The 23,921-nt window shown below is 41.1% G+C and overlaps 2 protein-coding genes across 3 annotated transcripts in view; both read right to left on the bottom strand.

Moving 5' to 3' along the window:
* LOC134866043 (PH domain leucine-rich repeat protein phosphatase 1-like) overlaps window positions 1-4,623 on the bottom strand; it is a 41,730-nt gene extending 37,107 nt beyond the window's left edge. The window contains 1 exon segment of the mRNA XM_063885939.1: window positions 2,673-4,623. Coding sequence (XP_063742009.1) covers window positions 2,673-4,299 — 1,627 coding nt within the window. The 5' untranslated portion in view covers window positions 4,300-4,623.
* Window positions 4,624-6,651: 2,028 nt separating this feature from the next.
* Window positions 6,652-23,921, bottom strand: part of LOC134865408 (phosphatase and actin regulator 1-like) — a 38,885-nt gene continuing 21,615 nt past the window's right edge. For both annotated transcript variants that reach the window (XM_063884899.1, XM_063884898.1), the window contains exons 3-12: window positions 20,234-20,314; window positions 18,288-18,491; window positions 17,546-17,891; window positions 16,028-16,227; window positions 15,168-15,324; window positions 12,236-12,291; window positions 11,700-11,761; window positions 10,629-10,773; window positions 9,217-9,289; window positions 6,652-9,068 (exon numbers count right to left, since the gene is read on the bottom strand). In XM_063884899.1, the coding sequence (XP_063740969.1) occupies window positions 9,053-9,068; window positions 9,217-9,289; window positions 10,629-10,773; window positions 11,700-11,761; window positions 12,236-12,291; window positions 15,168-15,324; window positions 16,028-16,227; window positions 17,546-17,891; window positions 18,288-18,491; window positions 20,234-20,314 (1,340 nt within the window). In that variant the 3' untranslated portion in view covers window positions 6,652-9,052. The remainder of the gene's footprint in view (window positions 9,069-9,216; window positions 9,290-10,628; window positions 10,774-11,699; window positions 11,762-12,235; window positions 12,292-15,167; window positions 15,325-16,027; window positions 16,228-17,545; window positions 17,892-18,287; window positions 18,492-20,233; window positions 20,315-23,921) is intronic.

Genomic DNA, 23,921 nt, shown 5'->3' with positions numbered 1-23,921 from the left:
CAACTTCACCAGGGTCAGTGGAAAGCTCACAAAAAGCAGTGGGTATGCTGGAGTGCATGGATGAGAGAGTTTGTAAAGCTGAGTAGGCTAATCTATCTAAATTATTTAGTGTGCTGCTTTGGTTTGGTAAAAACTCTTGGTCCTCTGCCTTTAGGAAACCCCTGTGCCACTGTGTGTTAGGGTTCAGTGTGCCGTTTTTCTTTTTTCTTGCAAGTCTACAGAGACACTAGTACTATCTCTGAGGAAGTGTACTTTTATTTAGTGCCATGGAATTTTTGGCCTCTTACTTAAAGAATGTGCATGTATTGATCATGTGAGTCTGCGTGTTTTTTTTTTTTTTACCCTTTTCCCTTGTACTCACACTCTAATAAAGCTGGCTAAGCATAACAAGAGGCTCCTGTGTGGGCAGCTCTGAAAGGATCACTCGTCAGCCTGCCAAAGAGGACAGCGGCCCTTTGATCTAGGCAGCCTTCTGTACATGTGCATGTGTGTGTGCATGTTTGAGTGTCTAGCAGGGCAAAGTGAGTTCTCTCAGCTGGCCACTGCAGAGTCTATGCACTCAAACCATGACCTGAACCCGTCAAAGTTAAGCTGGCCTCTGCATTGTCCAAAGGATCTAGCAAAATGCACCATGTCAACACTTTGCCTTAACAGCCTCTTCACATCATTCTCCTGCTTCCCAATCACGCTGCACGCGGAGTACCTCTGAATGGCTGCTCGTGTACTTAATATTTAGGTTACTCATAGTAACAAAAGTGAACAGTGCTCTTATTGAGCAACTAAGCAATAAAACAGTTTAGATACTGGACTTCCTGTATCAAAGGCCACTTTGCATGCATAGGCATGCAGACAATAAGGCCCTTAGTGTGACTAAGGTCTACAGTTGTGGCAGCTGCAGCCGAGAGTCAGCCAGCAAGTCAGCTGAGACTGGGCCTATCTTCACTATCTAGGCAGGACTACCATTCAAAGCCAGAGCAACATGGGCAGCGCGCTATCCCCTCGCACACCAAGTTCCCCCCCTCCCCAACACCCTTGCTCCACTTCCTCCTCAGCAGACGTGCCTGACATTCTAGACGAGCCAGCGTACATTCCTCACATGCCTCCATCGTGTAAGGAGAGGGCAGAAGAGCAGGCAGAGATAAGTCACAAGTCAGCAATGCTTTCTCTTTACAGTGCATTCCTCTGTGTGTGCATGAAAGTCCTCCTCTGTGTCCTGCTCTATGTGACTGAGAATTAGGCCTTTTGTGCAGACTGTGGCCCAAGTGTTGCTTAGTGTGTGTGGGGGGGGGGGGGGGGAGCTCAGGTGACCACAGTTAAGCTGTCTCACATGGGATGTGGAGGCGTTGCCATCAGAAGGGCATCAGGGCTGCAATTGCCCGCCTTTATTGGCTGTTGCTACTGCTGTTTGAGCTCAGCTGACTGCACACGCTCATGTCGGATTCATTAGCACATCCATCTATAAGATCTAGTGTGCATGCTCGTGCAGCCATATGATGCAATCTAAATGAAAATCATTCTACCTGAAGCAAGTTAGTATTGAAAAGCACAAAAGGGCAAATGTGACTGCGAACGTGAACAGGAGCAAATGTGGCCATTTTTGTGTATTAAGTAGCCTCTGGTTCAACAGCCTCTTGGTACAGGAAGCTAGAAAGTGTTATAGTCTCTCTTTTACATACTTCAGCCCAAATAACAACTTTTTCATCAACTTTCCTCAGCATGCACTCAGTTTACCCACATTACATCCCTTAGCAGCAACAGCAATAGCAGTAATAGCTGGAGGCAGTGGCGTACTGAAGAAAAGGGCTTCCTGCGCTTTGGAGGAGCACGTTAACCCAGCTTGGCAGGCAGTTAGTTAGTGTGACAGTAGCCATGCTAGATGCCAATAGCACAGGCACTGCGCAGCATCTCAATGACCAGAATTCACTGGGTACACAGAGAGGGTTTATGGTCCTCCCAGCCATACCACTCCCACCCCTACTCTCCATCCAACCACAAAGGCATTCAGCCTTTTCATTAGGATGATAATGGGGCAAAAGCCGGAAAGGGCCCCATGTCTGAGCACCATAAGTTGTGGTGATGGCTTTGTGGCGGTGTCATGCGTGTCCATGGGAGCACAGTGTCCTGCTATGGTCCGACAAAGTCAGTCCAGGACAGAAGTAACAAAAAATACACTTGAAATTTAAAGGAAGTCCCTGAGGCAAGTTCGATCTGGCAGATATTAGAATATGACCTCGCTCTGACCCATTCATGCCACAGCAAAATTTAGTCATCACTGGAAGTGCACTTAGGATAACAGACTTTTAATAACCGTTAAAATGCTGTCACAGTTATTAACAAAGCTCTTGTACAGGAGTCACTATTTGTACATCTGTATATTTCTTATTTTTATTTCTAATTATTTGTTATGCTTCGTATTGTATTTTGCTGCTTCAACGGAAAAAAAATCCCAGTTTGGAATGAATAAAGTATTTCTGATTCTGATTTAAAACATTGAGATTTTGGAATCCTGCCACTAACCAACACAAAAAAATGGCAAGCAGCACCTGCCTCATTTTGTGACAGAGGCTGCCAACCTGTTACAAGCAACAATAAGGATCTGCAATCCAAACTACGTAGTGTGCAACAGAGGAGGCCCCAACAAGTCCCAGAATGAGAATAACCTGATCACTTACCTGAATAGAAACGTAACAAGGAGCCAATTTCAGTGTTAAGCCCTTCCTCTTGAACTCTCCACGGGTCCTTAAATCCAAGCTTAAAGAGAAAGTCATTCTGGATCTGCAGAGGCCTCTCATCTGGGCTAAGCCTCCTGACAGCCTCACCATGCAGCTGAACATACAGTGTGGGGCCCGGATCAGAGGAATCTCCATTGTGGTCTGCTGTCAGCCCTGATTTCACATCACCTTGGCCACTGTTTTGGATATCAGGTGAATTACCTGTAGAACAGGCTCTTGACAATGAGCCGGCACTACTGCTGGGTGGCAGGGTGCCCAGACTGTGTGGATTAAGTCTGCTATCTGGTCCCATATTGTTAGTCATGTCGTTTAAATGTCCAATGTTGCACTGTGTGTAGTTGGCAGTGACAGCACTGATTCCATTGGTGTGATGCTGCGAGATGGGGTCCATGCTTGTGCTCGAGGCTGGACAGTCAAGGTCCAGTTCGTCTGAGGAGCTGCCGTACATGTCGTGGCCCTCTGTTGCACTATCAAACGAGGGGCTGAGGATGGATGCCTCTGTGCCCAGCACCATGTCATCGCTGAGGGAGTCCCTATGCTCGCTGAGCCGGGCCCCGGAGCTCAGGTCATCAAAAGCACTGCTCTCCACATCCGAGCCAGAATTTAATCCATAGCTGTCTAAACAGTTCCTGTGCTCCGAGTCATCATCATTGGGGGTATCCATGTTGGAGTTAGAATTTAAATCTGACAGTGAACAGGCGATGTTGTCTTGTGACTCTGACTCCGGGCTGAAAAGTTTCCCATCAACGTCCTGTTGCTTTTGCCTCTCGTTTGCATTCTCCATGAGCAGCAGTCTCAACCTGTCACTTGGATGGCCCCTTAATTCAGTGGATTCATGGGGAGTCAGGTGGTTGCATTTTATACTTAAGTCTTCTTTCACCTTGCATGGGTTATCGTTATATTCATACTTCACATTGCAGTTGCCATTTTGGTCAGTCTTAGGGTTATCTTTACAAAAAATGCGCATGACAGAGCTCGACTTACTGCAGAGTTTACTCAGACGTAGGGCGACCTCGCCGGCTGTGGTGTCCATAGTGCAAAGAACCGGCCTGGGATATGAGGGCGTCAGTCGGTCGTGGACGTGTATGGAGCCCCGGTGGAGATCTGCTCTCATCCACTCGCGATCAGCGGGCTGCAGCTGCATGTTCTGTCGGGCTTTCAACAGAGTCTTCCGATCCAGACTCCGAGTGTGTAGAGATGCAGAGGACAGGGCCGAGTTCATCTTGGCGCCGCAGGCGGCGCTGACAGCTGAGGTGGCGGTGGCTGCAGCTGCGGCGGAGAGGTTCCTCTTCAAGCGTCTCCGTCTCAACAGGAGGGAGCTGGAGTTGTTGGATGAGCCCCGGCCATTAGACGCCACAGTTCGCTTTGACGCACTAGATCCCACTGAAGAGGTGGAATGAGAAACGCTATTCCAGTTCTTTGCCTCTATGCGGGAGGGTGCCAAATGTCCACCGCCTTCATCCGCTGGAGTCCCCCGGGCGACAGACAGTCCGCTGGGCTTCTTCATTAACTTGGTCGCGCCTCCATCCGAGGCACCATCCTCAGCGACAGCCTGCACACTTTCCATCTCTGCCAATGAAAAGTCCCCCTCTCTAAATAAATAACGGTGCGCACTTGGTTACACCTACGTCTACATTTAAAAGCCGTAAAAAGCGTGCCCACCGTGGTAAATATCCACCGACTGGGCGGTGTTGCTGACTTATTCCACTAGTAGTCATTCACTTCTTGCCGTCCTTTCCCCGTCAGAGTCTCCTCCGCTGCTCCAAAAAACATTTTACCGATTAAATTCGCTTGGAAGAGGCTGGGCGCGCGAGGACAGATCAGGGCGGAGACGTGCCTGTGCGTCCCTTTTGGACCAAAATACAGTGCTGGAATATGAAATGAACGTCGGCCGACCTCCTACGCAAATACTGACTGATATATATTCATGAGGAGGACACAAGATGGGGTCGTTAACAACAACGCAGTGGATTGTGGGAAGTGTATTGAGCCAGAAAGCGCCCTGCTGTCGGTGCTGCAGGGAAGACATTATGTAATGAATACATTTCCCATGAAGCTTTTCTTTAGTTTCAGTCAAGTGAGGCGGTGAACAGATGAGGGGCGTAAACATAGCTCCTATAAAATGTTTGGTGTGCAGCTTCCGAAGTGCGTCCTCTTATCTGATGTAGTGTTATCTTAGTGTGCTCCATGTGAAGGAAGCTAAACTACCAATGCATTATTTAGCCTGGTCAAGTTAAACTACTGCACACGCTGCGGAAACTTATCAGCAGTCAACTGTTGATTATGAAAGAAAGCGTTGACCTAATTTTTCAGTGTTCCGTCCGTGAGAAGTTATACACAATGGTTTGGTATTTCACTGCAATACAACGTTGATGCATGGCAATGTGAAACATCGCTGTAGGTTTATTTATTTTTACACTAGTGGTGACGAGGCAAATAACCTAAGCACCATCTCATCAGGACGCCATTTCACAAGACCATTACAGCCCCTACAGTACATGCTCTTATTCTATTGTGTTTCTCGCCATCTAGTGGAGCAAACCGCAAAGCTTGACCTCAACTTTTTTCCCTGTTGAGGGCAAAGCGACCCTGCTGTTTTTTCAGGTCAACCTTTTTTTAATTTGCCAAAGTGGTGACACTATTATTAGGCTTACAAATCTAAAAATATGTGGCAAATATATTCAAACATAACATTTCCACACTGTCTTTGGGGCAACTGCTGCAGATATTTTGCATTGAGTATGTATCTTCAAAGTCATAACCTGTGATAATAACAAAAATAGTTAAGTTTGTCTCTTAAACTGATTGACAGACTTACCTAAATCTACAAACAAATTGTCTATAGCCTATCTTGTTTTCTTGTACATTAAACTGACTCTTTCTGCTGTAACAACGCAAATTTCCCCTCTGTGGGACCATTAAAGGTATTCTGATTCTGATACAGTGTGTGTTCATATCTTGTTAACACATCAATAAAACATGCATCAAAGTCAAGACACAGACAACACAGATTGTAGGCTACATAGAGTAAAACACTTTTGTCAGTATCAAATAGATATGTATAATCAACTGTGTTTGTTATAAAAAGGTACTGATGACACCTTGTCCGCCTTTTTGATGAATGGAGGCTTTCAATATGCACTCGTCCTACTTAAATGTGCAGTTGTTCCAATTTCAAACCCAGTTCAGCCTAAGCTTTTGCATGTGAATTTAGCAAGTCATTAAGGAGAAAATTTGGAATTTTGCTTAGTAGAAAGCCTGCTGAATATTTATTGGACCCATTAAATTATTTACTTCACAATTCACATTTGAAAGTGCTCATCTGAGATAGAAGAGGTTTCATAGGTCTTGTAGCCTAATAATGGGGACGAATAGTCTACAGAAAGTGACAAATTAAAGTATTGGTTAAGTTTTCTCAAGGCTGTCTCAAACAATACTCACATCCCCATATGCACTTATTTTGCTTGCTCATCTCATTAAATTTATAATGTTAAAGCAGGACAGACAGTGTCCTGCAGAACTGGTTATATTAAAACACACAAGGTCTATTTGTTAGTGTTGCATTTGAGTCATGTTTTAAAAATGTGCCGCCGGTAAAGTATGCGTTTTTTCTTCACTGAGCTGGTATGTGTTTTATCCAAGCTACCCAAACATCTGTCACTATCTGAATAATGTATTTCATAAAGTACAGTACTAAAAAAGAAGAGTAATACAAGCCTTTGAGAATGGGGAATAGATCTCTGAACTACAGTGCAAGTCATTTGTGAAGCAAGCTTGATTGCAAATCCCTTATGTGGAAAAAATATAAAATGTTTGGCAATAAGCTTAGATACAGAAGGGAGTAAAACTGGTACGATTACTGTTAGGCAGGACTGGGCTGATTCTTCTAATCTAATAAAGTATCATTTGGACAGTGAAATTGCATTCAGAAATGGAATTTAATTGGCATGATGTATCCTTTACATGGTATTCTGTATTTCAAAAATGAAAAAAAGAACACTTTCAAAGTCATTCAGTTGCTCCACAACATGTAAAAGGAAACATATTATTGCTGAATTCATGTTCCTTGATTCCAGCACAATGGAAAACCTCATGCTCAGCCCGGGGGCTAAGGTTTTTTTTCTTAGAGCTGAAATGACAACTGGAGTGTATTTGTGTAAATGCATTCCTGTTCAAGCTCTACTGTTTTGAACCTATAAATGGAACATTTAAAAAAAAAACCAACATGATGCTGGAATCATTCAGAAGCTGGTTCTAACATGGATATACCTCATACTTCAAAGTCTCTAAGATTAGATGACCCACTGCAATTTAGATTTAAAAAATTGATATACCAGAATGACCTGTGTCCTGATTGAGAGGACAAACTGCTCCAAACCAACAAATCGTCCATTGTTTACATAAAACCATAAGTGGAAAACAATTTTCATGTTCCCAGTCTCCAGGTTTTGTCAGGTCATCTATCCATCACTGATCGAGTGATGGAAAATAAGGGAAAACACATTTTACTTTGATGACAGATGTATTATAGAAGGAGGCCAACAGCCTTTCACTTCCACTACTTATCTTCATCTGACAAACTAGAATTTCATATTGCAACTTTAAAAGTAATACAGTATAAGGTAAAAAAAAAAAAAAAGTCAGTGTACATAAAGCTTATAAGCATTTGAATACTGGTGTAGGATCAGTGATCAGTTAACAAGAGCAAAACAGTGAATAGACAATATTGTCACAGATCAGATAACCAACAATAGGATACACACCTGGGCCCTGACTTTAAAACCGTGACCATTGTACAGCCAAACTCTAAACAGTGCAAATAATTTTGCAATAAAAATGTAAAAATCCTGAATAGATGAGTTCTCTTGTATCTGTACTCTTGTTTTATAATGGAAAGTGCATCATTGTTTTCCATTAAAGACTTGAGACTGAATCAAATCGTGTCCTAATGTGTTGGAAAGCTTTTAAAGATTCAGATTTTTTGGAGGCTAAGTGAAGAAAAATGCAGAAAAGGGTCCTCCTGAATAAAGCGTTCCTCAAGTAAAGTATAAAACAAAAGTGAAACCCTGAAGTGAGGCAAAGTGTATAAGCACAGTAAAAAAAATGGTTGGGAGTTCACCTGTAGTTTAACCATTTCTCTACAAACAATGGATATTGCTTTGTCAAAAGCTTATAATGAAATGAGTATAAAAGTAAAGTGTATAATACAATGCACATTACGAGCAAACAAAAACTGCTGCAAGCTCAAAAAAATGTAATTCATCATGTCGTGGTCATCCAACTCTTGGTTATCTAGGACACATAAAAACTTAATTTTTAAATTAAATAATTTAGGTGCCTCTATCAAAAACAATTAAAAACTGAAAAAATTATATAAAACGGATAATTGTGGCACTCACTGGAACCAGAATATATCTGCCAGCTGAAGTTTTTACAATAAATGTATAAGATTGTAACATGAATAAAACTTGGTCAAGCATAATTCTTCATTAAATGTAACTTTCTTTCCTCAGTATAAACAAAATGTACATTTGGAGAGAGTGCGGGCATTGCCCAAACTCTCAAATTCACAGTTAGCAATTAGATGACAACATTGTCGGTACAGTGAGAATTGCACATAAGAGGGAAGAACAAAAGTCATGACTACATAGTAATGACACCGAGGGACTCTAGGGGGTGCTAAAGCCTAAGAAAGCAGAAGGAAAGAATATTGCAAATGATTCTAATTTTGGACCTGCCTGTCCCTCCCCCTTGTCTAAGCTGTTTACAAGTCCCAGCAGGTGCAGTAAAGATGGATCTCCTGCTGATGTAGTGAGCTCGGAACAATACAGCCTGCATCCTCGCAAAGAGTTGTCCATAAGGGCTAGAGGAGTCCAGACTGACAGCATAATAAAGAAGAGGGAAAAAATAACATCTCCACTGAGACAAGTCCACTGGTGTTATTGATGAAACAAAGTACGGTTGCCTCAGGAAATGGTGAAAATGTCAATCAATTGCAAACAAAGAGAGTCCCGCTTTCCAAATGTCGCAGAACTGAGCGCCTGCCTGAGAGCGCAGCAGAGAGGGTGAAGAGGCAGCCGAGCAATTTCCATAGAGGGGCAATGTGAATCAAATGGAGTCATTGTGTGCTACTACAGTGGACGGAGTAGTGGGGGTCTGCATCTTGCAGCGGAGTACCGACTCAGTTTTGTGGGTCTTGAAAAGGCATTTCAGAAGACATGGCCTTATTGTAGAAACGGGCACCATTTTACTGTCCAGCACTTAAGGTTCTCAGTGGAGGAGAGCGCCGGCATGGCATTGCTCAAGACAGTGATGGTCTACTATGGTCGGTGAAACCTAAAAGATGAGCACAAAAAGTGTAAGACATTTCATCACCTAAGCAAGAACTCACTGCATTGTACAGCCAATACTGCCAGCCTTTCAAAAGCTGCTGTATATATTCAATTTCATGGTCACATGCAAAGTAATGTATAATAAACATTACCTGGTTAAATGGCGACTTGACTCGTGCACCTCCATCTCATTGCTTTTGAAATCATTGAGTTCCTTCCGTATAGCTGCCTGCAGAGGGCAAACAAGAGGGAAATTTGAGAAAAGCTGCAGAGGCTTAGTATACAAACTGCAGCCTCTAAGCCTTGACTACTTCCTTTTATCATACTTCATGCATCATTTACACCCATCTTGAGGCCATGAATTGAAATTATTCTGCTGAATTCTCCTCTCACATCACAAGAGGCCTTAATTTATATCTAAGTAGCTGAACTTAATACACAATGTGTTGCATATACATGGGTTGTCATCTTGTGCTTTAACACTATAATGAAGGAGTATACATAGACTAAAACACACATTACAAAACCATTGAAATAGCCATTTCGGATTCGACCAATACAGGTTTATTTTTGTTCGCAAAGCTGTACAGTGTCTTTAGGTATTACAGGCTGTAAATTATTGGAGCTCAAACATAATCCCAGGTTACTTAAAACCTGATGTATGCATGTAAGGGTTAACATCACTTGAAATAAAAAAGACAAAAATCTTTTTGCAGGGGCGGCTTTTGGCTTCTAACCAAAGCTGTTTTCCATTCATAGTTATACAGATTTACATTTGTGACAATATCATGTGAATCACCGCCTTTAAGAAGCACCACTGGAGCGGTGGAGGGATGTGTGTCTTGCCCAAGGACAAGATGACGCCAAAGAGATACTCACAGTGGCGAGGAGTCAAATTTTCAGCAAATAAAAAGCTAACATCCACTCTAAAATGTTTAGTTGTGACGGCAACCCGACCAGTGATGTCATTGCTTCTGCTATTCAGCATTACTCTTTTGAGTCATGAACATCTTCTGCCTTAGAGAGGATGCTTCTGCGACACGAGAACAAAACAATATATATAAAATCTGTGCTCGACGGTAGGAGCAGGAAAATAAAAGTCAGCAGAGCTTCGCTGCGGCTGAGGGGTCCGGAGGCTCTGCCCCTCCGATTACTCTATTATGTAAGTGGAGTTGTTGCATAATAAAACGCTGAATCCCTGTGATTTTCACAAGAGCTCTTCAGGTGTGACCTGCCGTGTTCAGAACTATGCATAATCAGAAACCAAAGAGGCAGCGTCGCTCATTAAAAGTCAGACGCATGGACTGCTGAGATGTGAGCAGCAGGAGTGCTCCAGGGCATTTACTCACAAAGGAAAAGCAAACAGCTGAGATGGAACTTGCCGTAACAAAAGCAGAGGAACACATCCTACTACCATTATTACTCTCCTGCATTACCGGTTGCGTCATAAGAGGCACGAGGGGAAAGGCTAGCACGATGATATCTGAAGAAATTTGCAAGAGGGCAAGAAGGGATTTTTAGATTATTCCAAGATTATCTCAATTTTACTAAGTGTATGTGATACTGGCCTTGTCAGCTGCTGTGAGCCGGGTCCAGGGTTTATCTGCCCGCCTGTCGTAGTCCTGGGCATCTGACACGTCCACATAGTCACTGAATCGGATGAGGATTTTGGCCTGTCTTAGCTCCTCTACAGTGGGCCTTTGGCTTAGCTGGAAAGAGAGCAGAAAAAAAAAGTTGGAAAAAATGAAATCTAGGTAGAGTAATTCTATTCACTGTCCCGGTTAGCAGCTTCACAGAATTTGCATTCAAATCCTTCTAGAAAGATTACAAAACAAGACTTGCCCATCCAGTATTCCTTATGCAAATGTGTCGTAGACGAGTTGTATCATACTGCTCAGGCATTTATTGAATCCATGGACTAATAAAAAACCTTAAATTATCTGCACCAAAAAAACCAAAATAACAGTTGCTAATTCTAGATTAGCGTATCATAAATAAGACAATCTGACACCAAATCAGTCGACCAATATAAGCTTATATAATCAAAGTGCCATGTTGTCTAGTAATGTCGAAAATGTTAAAAATAATGTATTCATTGTCAGACTTGTTAGTGTTAGGACCTCCAAAATCCAGTTTTGTTCAGGCAATACTAACAATGTATTTAGGTCCTAAAAACTAAGTTGGTTTACCTACTTTAAATGCTTTATGTATGATTCATATTTTGTGTGATGTACAGTATAGGGCTGGGCATTTTGCGTAACAAAGCATCACTGACTGATGCACACAATAAAGTCCTCCGACAGCTGTTAGATTTTTGTTTTGAGCAGCATGTCTGCAGGTGAGCAGAAAGTGCTATAATCTAATTTAAAGTGATGGGAACATGCTCAACACCTCCCTGTGGGGTCCAAAGATTTGGCAGCCAACATGCTGAAGGGCCAAGGACAACAAGGACGTCAGCATCTCCAGGGGGAGGCCGGAGAACTACAATGCTGGGCCTCCAACAGATTAGTTTTTTACTTCTCGCTACACATGAGTCACGACCACAGTGTTTGTTTATCCTGGCCCACAATTTACCCCCTCCAAAAGCTTAAACATCAAATGTGGCTTTGCACCTTTGGAGCTATTTTAGACTCACCTTTCGTGTCAGCCTTCGTTTTATCTCCCTTTTCTCCTCCATTTCCTCTTGCTCATTGCGAGCTGCAAAAACATGAGGGGATGAGGGTTATTCTGCAAGCGGAAGACTGTATACGAAATATTTAGAAATGACTGAAAGAGAAACCAACACACTACCGGTATTTGCATAATGTTGCTCAGATTCAAACTAAATTGGATAAATTCCTACAGCCTAAAATAGTTTCCATCATTGGCTGTTTAATGCTATTAGGAATGGGTATCAGGGGATAATGATTGCTTTGTTCTTTTCAAGTTGTCCCAGGGCTTTTTGGTCCATGTTTCTGATCAAGTCATTAACCTATTTAAGAGTAAACATCTTTCTTTTACAAGGTAAAGATTTAGAACACATTAAGTTCTTAGATCTTCCATAAATTCATCCAGGTGTTGAAGGATACAGTGAATTAAACGTCAGCTTATTAGCACATTTTGGCATTTCTGTTAAACTGTTCACAGTTGTCAATTGACTTCAGCAGCTTAGGGATATATTGATATACTCACGTTTTAGGATGTTCCTCTGCTCCAGCTCCTCCGCTGTGGGTCTTTGACTCAAGCGCCTGGTTAGAGACATACAAGCCTGGTCAGCACATAATCATATACAAGAGATCAGCGGTTCAAAACTAAACCAATATGAGATGCAAATGAATCTGCTTTATGCTAAATATCATGTAATCATCAACTGTCAAGGTTCAAAAGAATATATTTGCAGACACTTCCCTGGTTCTTCTGCTGTGTAGTTCAGAGGAAGCTGCTAGTTTAATTTCTTTCTTCCCTCCATTTTGTTCAGTATTCAATTTGGCATCAGCTCCTAGTAATGTTATCTTATTTACATTTTGCCTCACTTAATGAGGGCTTCTACAACTGTGAAGCCTGGGCTTTGAAATGCAATCCGCTAGTCCCAAATTGAATAAAATAAACATTGCGTCAAAGTTTACTTACAGTACAACTTATTTATGAGCAACAGATTTCAATGTTGTTTTCTCTTAGTTGAAAGATTTGCATCTGAGATCTTGCCTCATGGCAGCTTGACAGGTACACTTCCCAAAAATGTAGTCAGCTTTGATCCCAAATCCCTCTTTTCTAACAGAATAACTGCATGATAATGCACTAATGAAATGCCCGGAGGAAGAACACTTGTAAAAGCCAGATATTCCTGAAGATTCAACTCTTGTTTGATGCTCAACAAGGCTCTCTGACACGGTCACAGGACAACTGAAAGGTTTTTACACTTAAGACTGCCGAAATAAAGTTACTAAACACATCTACACCGACAAAGACACATGGAACAAAAACAGTCAGACTGTGTCGCCATCACCTTTTTAGCAACATCAGATGAAATGCATTTTGCACGGACCATCTCCAATTTTTATTTTATAAGTAATGGAAATAACTAAGATATCCAAAGGCAATTTTTGGAAGGTCGCTTCAAGTGCTCTCAACTGGGGACTCTTATTATAGCACTGTGTCAGGACCCTGCGGGAGGACCTAACGCTAGACACTGGATCAATGTTTCTGTCCTTATCGTTCATGATCTGACAGCAATCGGAAACTGCTCTGCCCGCAAACTAATGTATGCGGGGCAGTCTCTGTGCTCAGACCGGCTTGTCTCATCTCATTTTGTGTCATTTCGTCTCACACCTGACCTTACTGGTACGTTCGGGAAAAGTCACAACACTCGCATCTCGGATTAGAGCTTTCTGCCTCTCGGTATGGTCTGAGAATTATCCAAGCATTACGCCAACAAAAGGCAGATAGTTTAAACATTGAAAGGGATACTCCTTCCAAAATAATTAAAGGATCTTTTTTAAGGCTCCCTCATTATCAACGAAGCGCCTTCCTGCAGGTTCTGTGCAATAAGAGGAGAAGAGTCATGAGTCTAATGAACGTTATATAAGGAGTTACACAAGGTTTTATGAAGCTTCTAATGAAAGGCAATTACTTTAAAGCTGCACTAATCAAAAAAATCAAATCAATGACCAATCCAGGAAGAATTATAGTCTGGAAAGCCTCACAATGAAGACAAAATTCCAAGACATCAATACGCATAGCCAAGTTAGTCTTGCTCATATAACACCCGTAAAACAGCAGCAACATGGATGTTTGTCATTTCCTTTACTTGAAGAAAACAATATATAAATAACGGGAAATAAAGGGAATACCAGGTGGATGTTTTCATTAGCATTCTCCCCGTTTTTCAAGCATTTATGCTAAGCTAAGCCTTACCTATAGCCTTATCATAATCAATTCTGAGTTGTCTAGCACAAGCAACAACAATACAGGACACAATGCCGTTAGCAAAAAGCATGAAATTAGGAATTGTGCATTAAATGACATGGTGCAAAGGACACTATGACAGAGCTTTTTGGGAACATGACAACTAAGCAGGCAGGCCTTCTGGGAACAAGCGCTGTGTTCCAATCACAGTGGGGAATAGAGAGTTGTGTGCCAATGTCTTTAGATAATACGCCACCCCTTACTTGCGACAATATTTCCCACATTTCCTATCTTATTATACTATCCAGCTTTCATTTTTTACCCAATCGTTTGGCGTCTTTTCCTCTCTCGACACATGATTACACCCCCTTATTTATCTTATTTGCACCATGTATGTGGAGTTGTTGGAGGAGCACGCGACATAAGATTTTCATTGCCAACATATACGCTGTATCTGCTGTGCATATGACAAATAAAACCTTGAAACCTTGAAACCTTCATTCAGAGACGCAAGTGTTCAAAGAGCAGAGTGTAATCAAATGAGCCGTGCGACCCATTTGGGAAAACATTATGTTGTTTGATCTATTAAATTACTAGATTTATGATCTCAACATATGTATACAAATTCCTATGATCTGTACGGACTGCACCAGGCTAGTGTCTGTGTATGTGTAAACTGCTGGTACGAAGCGGCTTGCATGGTGCTGCTGTGTGGAGGAGTCGGGTGGAGATAGTTTGGCACATGCATCACCGTGGTGATTCAGTTAGCGAGGGAGGTAGTCAGTCAGTAAGAAAGAAAAAAAAAAAGAGTAGCGAGAGTGAGAGCGAGCAAGTGAGATGACAAGGGGGGGGGTGATGCAGTGCTGAAATTAGGTCAGCTCCATTTTCAGAGCCTCATTTTAACAAGATAAAGCATTTATCCTTATCGAATGTTGGGAAAGAAAAAAATGAAAGGATATAAAAGCGTTTCAAAAGAAAAAAGGCTCCCATTTGTAACGGCCTTGGATTGAGTCACAGTTCTAACAGCCAGGATATTGGGCCATCGACAGCGATAAGACAAAATGCTCAGTAGTGTCAGTTCTGTTTTTTCTAGAAATAATTGTTGAGTTTGCTACAGCAAAATCAACTAGGTTTCACTAAAAATATCTGGCACATAAATTAGGGGTGTTTGTATAAATGTTGTTACGTTTAAAATATGCATGTGCTTCTGTGCACTCACCTTGTGAGTTTGGTGCCTATCTGCTGCCTAGACTCCAATCTCTCCTCGTCTGTCTGCATGGGCAGGATGTTTTTCTCCTCAAGCTCTCTTTTTGATGGACGGTTACTCAGCTTGATAGCCAAAGAGTCTTTCCTCAGCACCTTCTGAGCCAGGGAACCTAAACCCAAACACCATGGTCAAATAAGAGTGAAGCTGCATGGGAAAAAGCAGATATCTGGGGCCTCATTAACCAAACCGCTCTTTTCCTTTTTTCATCATTTTGCTTCTATCTCTCAATTTTTGTAAAACATGACTGATTATGTCATGAGTAATTTCAGATTATTTGTATAACACCAGAAATGTTTGAATTTTATTTTCGAAAGTGTCCTGTACCTTTAAGTGTTACTCATACTCCCCATACCCATGAATGCCATGATTTGGCATATTAAACAAATCTATCACACGTGGCCAATCACAACCCTTAAAAACTCCAACATGCTCCCATGTGAAAACAAGGTTACAGTGTCAAAGACATGAGCTTGCACTCTTCAGTGGTTTTGCCGAGAGGTTGTGAGTGAAAGTGTTTCCATCTGGGACAGCATGATTCTGGATACACTTCAGTGAACCTAATTTTGGCCCTCCTTTGAAGGTCAAACATGTGAGATCCAGAAGCCTTGAGGTGAAGCTAGCAGTACTCTTGATCAGGATAAGTCAGGCAAATATGGCATCTTATATGGAAACATGAGCTATCCCTACCAAAAACAAACAAATACAGAGTCATAGTCACATTTAATGTCCCTCGTTATAGCTTTAGTGTTTTGCTATGAACTCAATTACATTTAACATAAAACGCAACTCTAATGGTAATTGATGCCCCTTACTTGTAAAAATTGTGTCGTCATCTTCATCGTCATCCTCATCATCATCCACCTCATCGTCCTCGTCCTTATACATGCTGGGCAGATCCTCGTAGTCACACTCGTTGGGCATGTTCTCCTTGTCATCCTCATAATCGATGATCACAGACGGCAGTTCTCTCCTGTCCAGGGGAACACACTGACCAACGCCGTGCAATGCAGAGCTAGTGGATAGAAAGGGGAGGTGGTGTTTCGGGGCATTCAAATAATGGATCATACTTGTGACCATGACATTTGGCCCTGCTAAGAGGATGAACCTGCCCTTCCCCTCAACAGTGCACGAAAATCCAGTTCACATGTGAAACCGCCATCAAGCTTAGCTCTATGTTATCTGTTTACAATACTGTTTATGATATGTAGCTTTGAAATCCCTCACAAACCTTCTCAATCCAGGAAACAAAGTGATTTAAAATAATAAAAGGGCTTCTGGTCCATGATAGCTTAGTGGGTTTTTAATCCAAGTATATATAGAGAGGAGATGTATAACTCCATCTGAATGAAACTGGAGTACAAAGAGCCTGAATACAGACCAAGTAGAATTCTCTGCAGTCCTACGCAATGCAATGCAATCCTCCGAACTACACAAAAAAACACTAACTGATTATACAACTTGTATAATTCAAAACAAGGGGACAGAAATAAACCCACAGGAGTCGTCAAGTGCTAACAGGTTGCATATTTGATGGTTTGATTAGGCAAAATCTAGCTGGAAACTTGTGAAGTAGCCATTATCGCATAAACCATTTTCTAGCTTTTAGACTAATTGTGAGCAATGTCGAGACCAGTACTTCCTTATCCCTGCCCAGATGGCTTTGGAGAAAAAGAGATACTAATGTAAAAGATTACATCATGTCCAATCCGCTACCATGTCCCTTTCTCCAAACAAGAAGAAATGCAGCTTTTGTAAAGAGCAGCTGGTCATGTTATGTCAGGCCAACTGCTAGAGGGACGCCTACTCCATGAGCCTGTGCCCACACAAACACACATTTAATTCAGAAATAGGCCACGCTGCCCTGTGAGGCCTGTACACCAGCTCTACATTGCAGGACGCGACCTCAATAACACAAGGATGTACTTGAGAGGAGCGGCCAAGTTGACACAAAAATAAATCAAATAAACAGGACACTCAGGCTAATTATAATGTTTTTTCAGTAATTAGTCTGATAAGTGCTGCTTTGGTGACAGCTTTTACTAAAGAAGAGATTAATTATCCACAGTCTTAATCAAATGAGGGAAAATAATTATTTATAAAAAAAGGAAACGTGTCAGCGGCAGCCCAACGGCCTATCAGTATTAAGCTTTCATCTGGAGTATATTTAAAATTCCAGCATGAAACATTGCATTTATTAAACAGAAAGTTTTGTCAAACTTCAAACCAGATGCTATGTGATGTACAGACAAACACAAATAGATGCTGATCCATAATCCCTCCCTCCTGGAGCACAATCAGATTTAATGTCCTGAGCACTGCTGTCTACTAACCTTTCAAACCTCTGCATGGAGAGTGCCAGGGTTTTATTGAGCTCCTCGATGATCCGGCTGGGCGCGTGTAAGCTGCCGTACTGAAGCCGGAATGGGTGACCGTGGCTCTGGTGAAGACTGGATAGAGCCGCCAGCTGAGAGGGCAGCAAGGGCCCGTGATGGAGGGGCATGCCCTGGGGAGGGCCGCACTTTTGGGACATAGAGCAGAGGGGATTGGGCGATGGAGAAGGGGAGTTGGAGGAGTCCGGCCCCCCTTGAGGCACACAAATCATCACTTTCTTTGGAGGCAGGGGTGGGGAGTGCTTTCCCCCACGCATACAGGGCAACTTCATTGGCTGGCAAGAATCTATAAAGACAGACAGAATGAAAACGTTACGGTTATAATGGGTTAACTTGTGTTATATGGCTTTCACTACACTTTATTGTTGCAGACAGATAAAAAGAGCTCATGGTCGATCAGACATGGCTTACACGTCAGGGCAGAGCAGTAGGAATTAGGCCAGGGTAATGCTACTTCACTCTGACTGACAGATTGGCAAGGACAGAGACAGCCCATCTGACCTGACCACAGGGGGAATTTAATGAGACTACTATAATCCTGTGCTCCATGTGTAGCAACGCAGGTAGGGTTTAAAGCAACAGAAGGCAGGGCTCATTCGTCAAAACAAGTACAATATATAGTAATACTTCAAGTCAGGTGCAACAAATACTGGAAGAAGGGAAGTCAAGTAAGAATACTGACCTGTGCTATGGTTTGGGATCCTAGAGAAAGGCTTTGGAGGGAGAGCTGGAGGCTGTTTGTGGTACAGCGGTGGTTTGGCCGGCTTATCCTGAAGGTCACTCGAGTAGGTGAGAGATTTATTGGAGGGTAGAACCATGGATGACTTAATTGAAGACTCCTGAGTGTAGATTCCACCATCCATCGAGGATCGGAACTCAACGGTTGCTAAACACAAAGAAAGTAAAAGTGTGACGAGCATTAAAAATATGTTTGACGACACATAACTAAGAAAGAGGGAAGAGTGTTCAAACAAAGTTTTAAAATGAACTTGGAATGTTGAGACAATGAGGAGTTGATTCAGAAAGCTATGACTGTTTAACGGCCTGTGAGCCTTTTATCGGCATACAGCAGACAGAGGAACCGCCAAGACGTTTGACAGAACTTTTTCTTTTTAATTCCTTACAGCACTGAGCCATTTGATGTTTTTTGCATGATCACATTTTAATGCTGACAATTCACAATGCCTCTTACATTTTCTGACAAACAATGCATTTGAATTCAAAGCAGTCTATCCCATTCCCAAATCTTGACTTAACAGCCTTTCAAACAAAACCACAAGAATGCTAACTTCTCAAGGTTTCAAGGTTCAAGGTTTCAACTTCTGTATGATTTGAGGAGACAGGCAAGTCTCTAGACATTCAAAAAGCTTTCCATGGGAGTGTTTGCCCTTCTTTCTACCATTATCTCAAATTCTAGTCACAAGTCATCATTGTAACCAGCTGTCAAACAGAAAGACCTGCAGAAGGCTCTTGTTTTTTTAAGCATTCTTATGAGGAAAGGTTTGAAAGTATCTTTAAATCTAGCCATTGAGCAGGCAGACTCTGAGGCATTTAACTCCAAATGACGCTAGTGATAGGGTTTGGCTGGTGTGTGCCACATGTAATCCAGGAACAACGAGTGCCAGACAAAGACAGCAACCAGTAAAAGCCGATTACAATCCAGCAGCCAATCACATGAAAGGTTGACACAATTATCCCAACATGAGATCTATTTTATTATAATATAATTCTATTTTTGCCCTTGGATCCATTTCTATTTTGAGCGCATCAAAGTTAAATTTTTAAAACAAAGTGAAACGAGTGGTGTATCTATACATCAAGGGAAGGTCAGAGCTGATGAAACGTGACAGCTTTCATAGATAGAGTAACTGTTTGCAAATGCATGCATAAAAATAACCACAGCTGATTTATCAAGGTATGAACACAAGCTTTTTTATTATGGAAACTAGGTTGTCACTGCGCAGGAGAATTGTGCACACCTTGCCTAATTAAAATGCTTTGTAAGGAGAGTCACAGTCGTTTTGCAAAAGTAGGGGAGACGCATATTCAATATTTAGGTTTTGTTGTATGAACTGAGCGAGACAGTTTCTGTAAACTTTAGGCACACATGAGCCAAGAAGACAACCTTTTTATAAATATTAAGTAACTTTTTATACTTTTACTTCATTGAGTTTGAAGATATGCATTAGATTTTTTTTTTTTAACATTGTCCAAAAAGATGTTTCGAAAAAGAGTAAATATGAAAAAAAAAAAAAAGGCCCAAACATCCTCCTTTGCTTTTTTTTCACATTGTGAGTGAAGAGTCAATGTACATTCCCAGCTGAACCAACTTTTTATATCCTGAAGCATGGAGCACCCCGCTGTCAGGCTCAAATATACTTTGCAGCTTCAAAAATGAAATGTCTAAGGCACATCTAATCAAGATCAAAGAGTTTGTGAAACCCAACTAAATTTCGATAATGAAAGATTATATCTCTCAATGCCCCATCCAAATTCTAAAAAGTGCACTTCAGAGACTACTGATTAATGAAAAGATGAACAACTGATGACCATTTTGGCAGTGCCTACTTAAAACTACGAGTTTGGAGCTTGGTTGCATAAGACTGTAACTGTATAATATCCACTCACCTTTTTCAAAGATCTCCTTCAGCACTCCTCTTTTGATCAACTCGTCTCTGCTCTGTCGCATTGACATCTTCCTTTCCAAAGCTGTGGAGAGAAAAGATGATTATGTTAATATTTTCAGGTTGGTCAAACCATCAAAGAACACAAAATGAAAAGAGCAAATTTAACCATGCATTAGTCTCTCCTTTCTATGTGAGGCACAATTCATTTTTTCCTTCTGAAAACATAAATATTTTTAAAGAGTTCCCAAATGTATAGTTTTATTTTTTTTAAATGACTGAACACAGGTGGGCACTGTAGATTTAAGTAGACATTATTCTAGTCAGTAGGGGATTTCTGGGGACTATTTTTCCACTGTGGAATACTATACCTGTGGTGGGCCTCGGAATATTTATGGCAGCAGGAAAAGGAAGGTGAGTTTTTTTTATTGTTTTTGGCAAACCATAGATATGTATATGGTGATAGAAAGATATATCAGGCTTTGGTTACACAGGTGATAGTAGCATTTATTTAAGTTTTGGATTTTGTCTTCATGTGGTTTAACAACAACACAAAAAATAATATGCATTACCACCAAATGTATCCTTTAGGTAAATGCATTTAAAAACTGTACCACTACCTAATGAGTATTGTTCTCCAACTTTGGAGAACCAATCCTCAAATTGGGTATCAAGATAATCTGCAAAACTGACTTTGCTCTCCACATTCAGCTAAAAAACCTTAATCAACCCTGATTTCAAAAAGAGATAAAGGTTGGAGGAGCTATTCCTACAACACTTCGCATTGTAATTCATTATGCACGAGATAACATGTCGAATAGCTACAGCTTCTATTTTTAGGCTTCAAAAGTTGAGGCACTTAAGATCTTTTATCAGTAGGTGGAACGAAAGTGGTTAAAAATTATGTTAGCTAATTCAGATTCTACCCCTGCATAAAAACTAATTAAGGATGTGAAGCTGGGATCAGCAACAACACTCGAGCACACTGCGCAGGAATCTCCCTGCAGGCTTCTGTGGCTCCAGCTTAAAAAGGAAGATCATAGATTGTGCCATGCGGGCTTTACATGACACAGAAGTCTTGACCAAGCTCGATCAGAGGGCAGTGTGTTGCATGCTAATACATCCTCACTGTGGATTCATGAAAAGACTGACAGCTTGACCTCTCTTTGCCTTGCACTCTGTCAAAACACAGTGGATTAAAACAAATGCTTAGAGTCCAAAATTGACAAACACAAATCAGAATCAAACAAATGTCAGACAGGCAGAACTGCAGGGCCGGAATTAGAATCATCAGTGTTCAAAAATACCCAAGCAGAGGGAGTTAGCGCCAAACAGTATGCTCCATTATGAATTCCTCAAGGATACCAGATGTTCAATATCACTCAATACTTCAAAAGTTTTTGAAAAGAAGCCCATTTGAGATCAGCTCTAAGCAAGGAATTAGTTAAGCAGCAGATCAAGAATTGTAAAGCAGAATACGTGACCAAAATATTACCAATACACAACACAAAGAATGCTCTCCACTAGAGCCTTAGTAATTGAAAAGTGTGAAATTAAAGGAAATTGTGCCATTTGTAGTTTCTACTTGATATTCTAGTGCTGACCAGTCTATCCAGATGAAGCAAATTTAACATTAGGTCAGGTTGAAGTGATTATACTGTTAGAAATAATCAATATAACGAACATTTCTTACAATACATACTCGTGAAAAGGTGACAGATCAAAATGGAGGAATATTCCTAACTTTATCACTAGATTGTTTTCCACAAAGCACCAGAGGCAACACACATTTCAGTTCTTTGCAACTGTGCATTCTCAAACTTAATTAAAATGTACAACAGTTCATAAAGTGGAGAGGCTTCTATTAATAATGTTTGCCTGTTGAGACATACCTGGCTAATGACAAAAGTAAACTTTGTAGTACTCTGAAGGTTTATAAATAGGCTCTCTGCACCTGGCAGAGAATGTTCCTCTCACAGTTGTATTAAAAACAACTGTGCCAACAGTACTAGTGAGATAGGATGTGCACCATTAAAAACAAATGTTATACTATACATAAAATACTATGTTCATACCATCATTTATCAGCAAATACAAATCCTCCAACTACACTTTATTCCAGAACAATATACTGTATCTGGCATGAAGCCAGCTTCAATAAAAACTTTAACACCTATGTTTTGGGTTATATGAACAAAGAAATCAATAACCATCTTTTGGGTGACAACCAATCAAGATGACAAATCTGTTTAGAAACATCAGCAGACTCTTTGCCAGCGCAGGGAAACCCGAGGCTAGAGGTTGAGGCCTGACCGGCGGTGCTGTGATATGTTCAGGGATTATACTGCTGTTTTATCCAAAATGAAAAGTAATTACTCGAAGCTTTATGACATAACTGCTATGCAATTGGATGTGCACAGTTACATAATGCCATTAACTCAAAAAGCCTTGTCAAAAGGATATGTCTTCAGATGGACAGCTTTCGTGTGCTCATAAAACAAAAGAAAGAAGAAATTGTTAAAATGGACACCTCGGTTGGCCAAGTATCGAGTCTGGAGTTAAAACTGTCTGGTTTTGCTAAAAACATGTTGTTTAATATTTAATGAATCCATTATTAGTGTGCAAGAAGTGGAATTTCATGTTCATTTCATCAGGAAGGTCCGGTGAGAGCAATGCAAAAAAAAAAAAAAAATTCAATGTGGAAAAACCTGCCACATGCAACAAATAGTCAAAATATTATACAGCTCCAGACCACTCCACATTTTTCTTAAATCTCAATCTCAACATAAACGGCAGCCATTCCAGTGTCTGTTGAATTCCAACACAGATACATCTTGTCTGTAGTTTAAAGAATACAATACAATACAATACAAAAAATCATGTAATTCAAAGACATACCTATAAATAGTAAAACCGGAGAAACTGATAATGCTGAAGTGGTCTCTTAATTTTTTCCGGCGCTGTATGTTATCAATCTGATCATGACTATGATTGTCAGGGTACTAGAATCAACTGTGAGCTTGCAATAACATTTTTTTATACAGATAAGGTAGACTTATTGAAATGGGCAGCAAACTGCAAGTACCAAAAAGAAGAAAACTGTCCTCAAAATCACCTTGAACATCAACCAAGTTCTATGTTGGACAGTCCACCACGGCCCAAGTGCTGTCCAACAATCTGTACCAAGAGGAGAAGATTAGAAGCTCATCCGGGAGCCTCAGCGGACAGCATATTAAATGAAACTGGCATATCCAAGTACAGCCATATTGATCTGAGAACACTTCGCTTAGTTGTTAAGAGAAAAAAATATTCCACAGCAAAGTGACCCAGATAGTCAGAACACATCCTACCAACCCTGAGGCGCAGTAGCTCAAAGTGAAGGCTTTTACCGAAGCAATTCGCTCAGCCTCAGCCTGACAAAAACTGTATTAAAACTTTCATGAAGTATATTATCAATGAGAAGCTTATGCATTAAGGTCAACACATCAGGAACTTGATGGTGGCTTAATGCAACCAAAATACATCATTGTGCCATTTTCCTCTTCATACAGTATCAGATATTTTCATTTCCTTTTTTAAATATGCTAATACAACAGCAAACATTGTGCTATGAGACAACTCCTGTTCAAGAGGAAATGCTTACTAATTTAATTAGAAATAAAATGTATGATATGGCACTACCTCATGCATGT

This window comes from Eleginops maclovinus, chromosome 6 (assembly GCF_036324505.1).
Source record: "Eleginops maclovinus isolate JMC-PN-2008 ecotype Puerto Natales chromosome 6, JC_Emac_rtc_rv5, whole genome shotgun sequence".
Taxonomy (NCBI): domain Eukaryota; kingdom Metazoa; phylum Chordata; class Actinopteri; order Perciformes; family Eleginopidae; genus Eleginops; species Eleginops maclovinus.
Note: the sequence above shows the minus strand (reverse complement) of the source record. Positions and strands in the feature narration are given on the sequence as shown.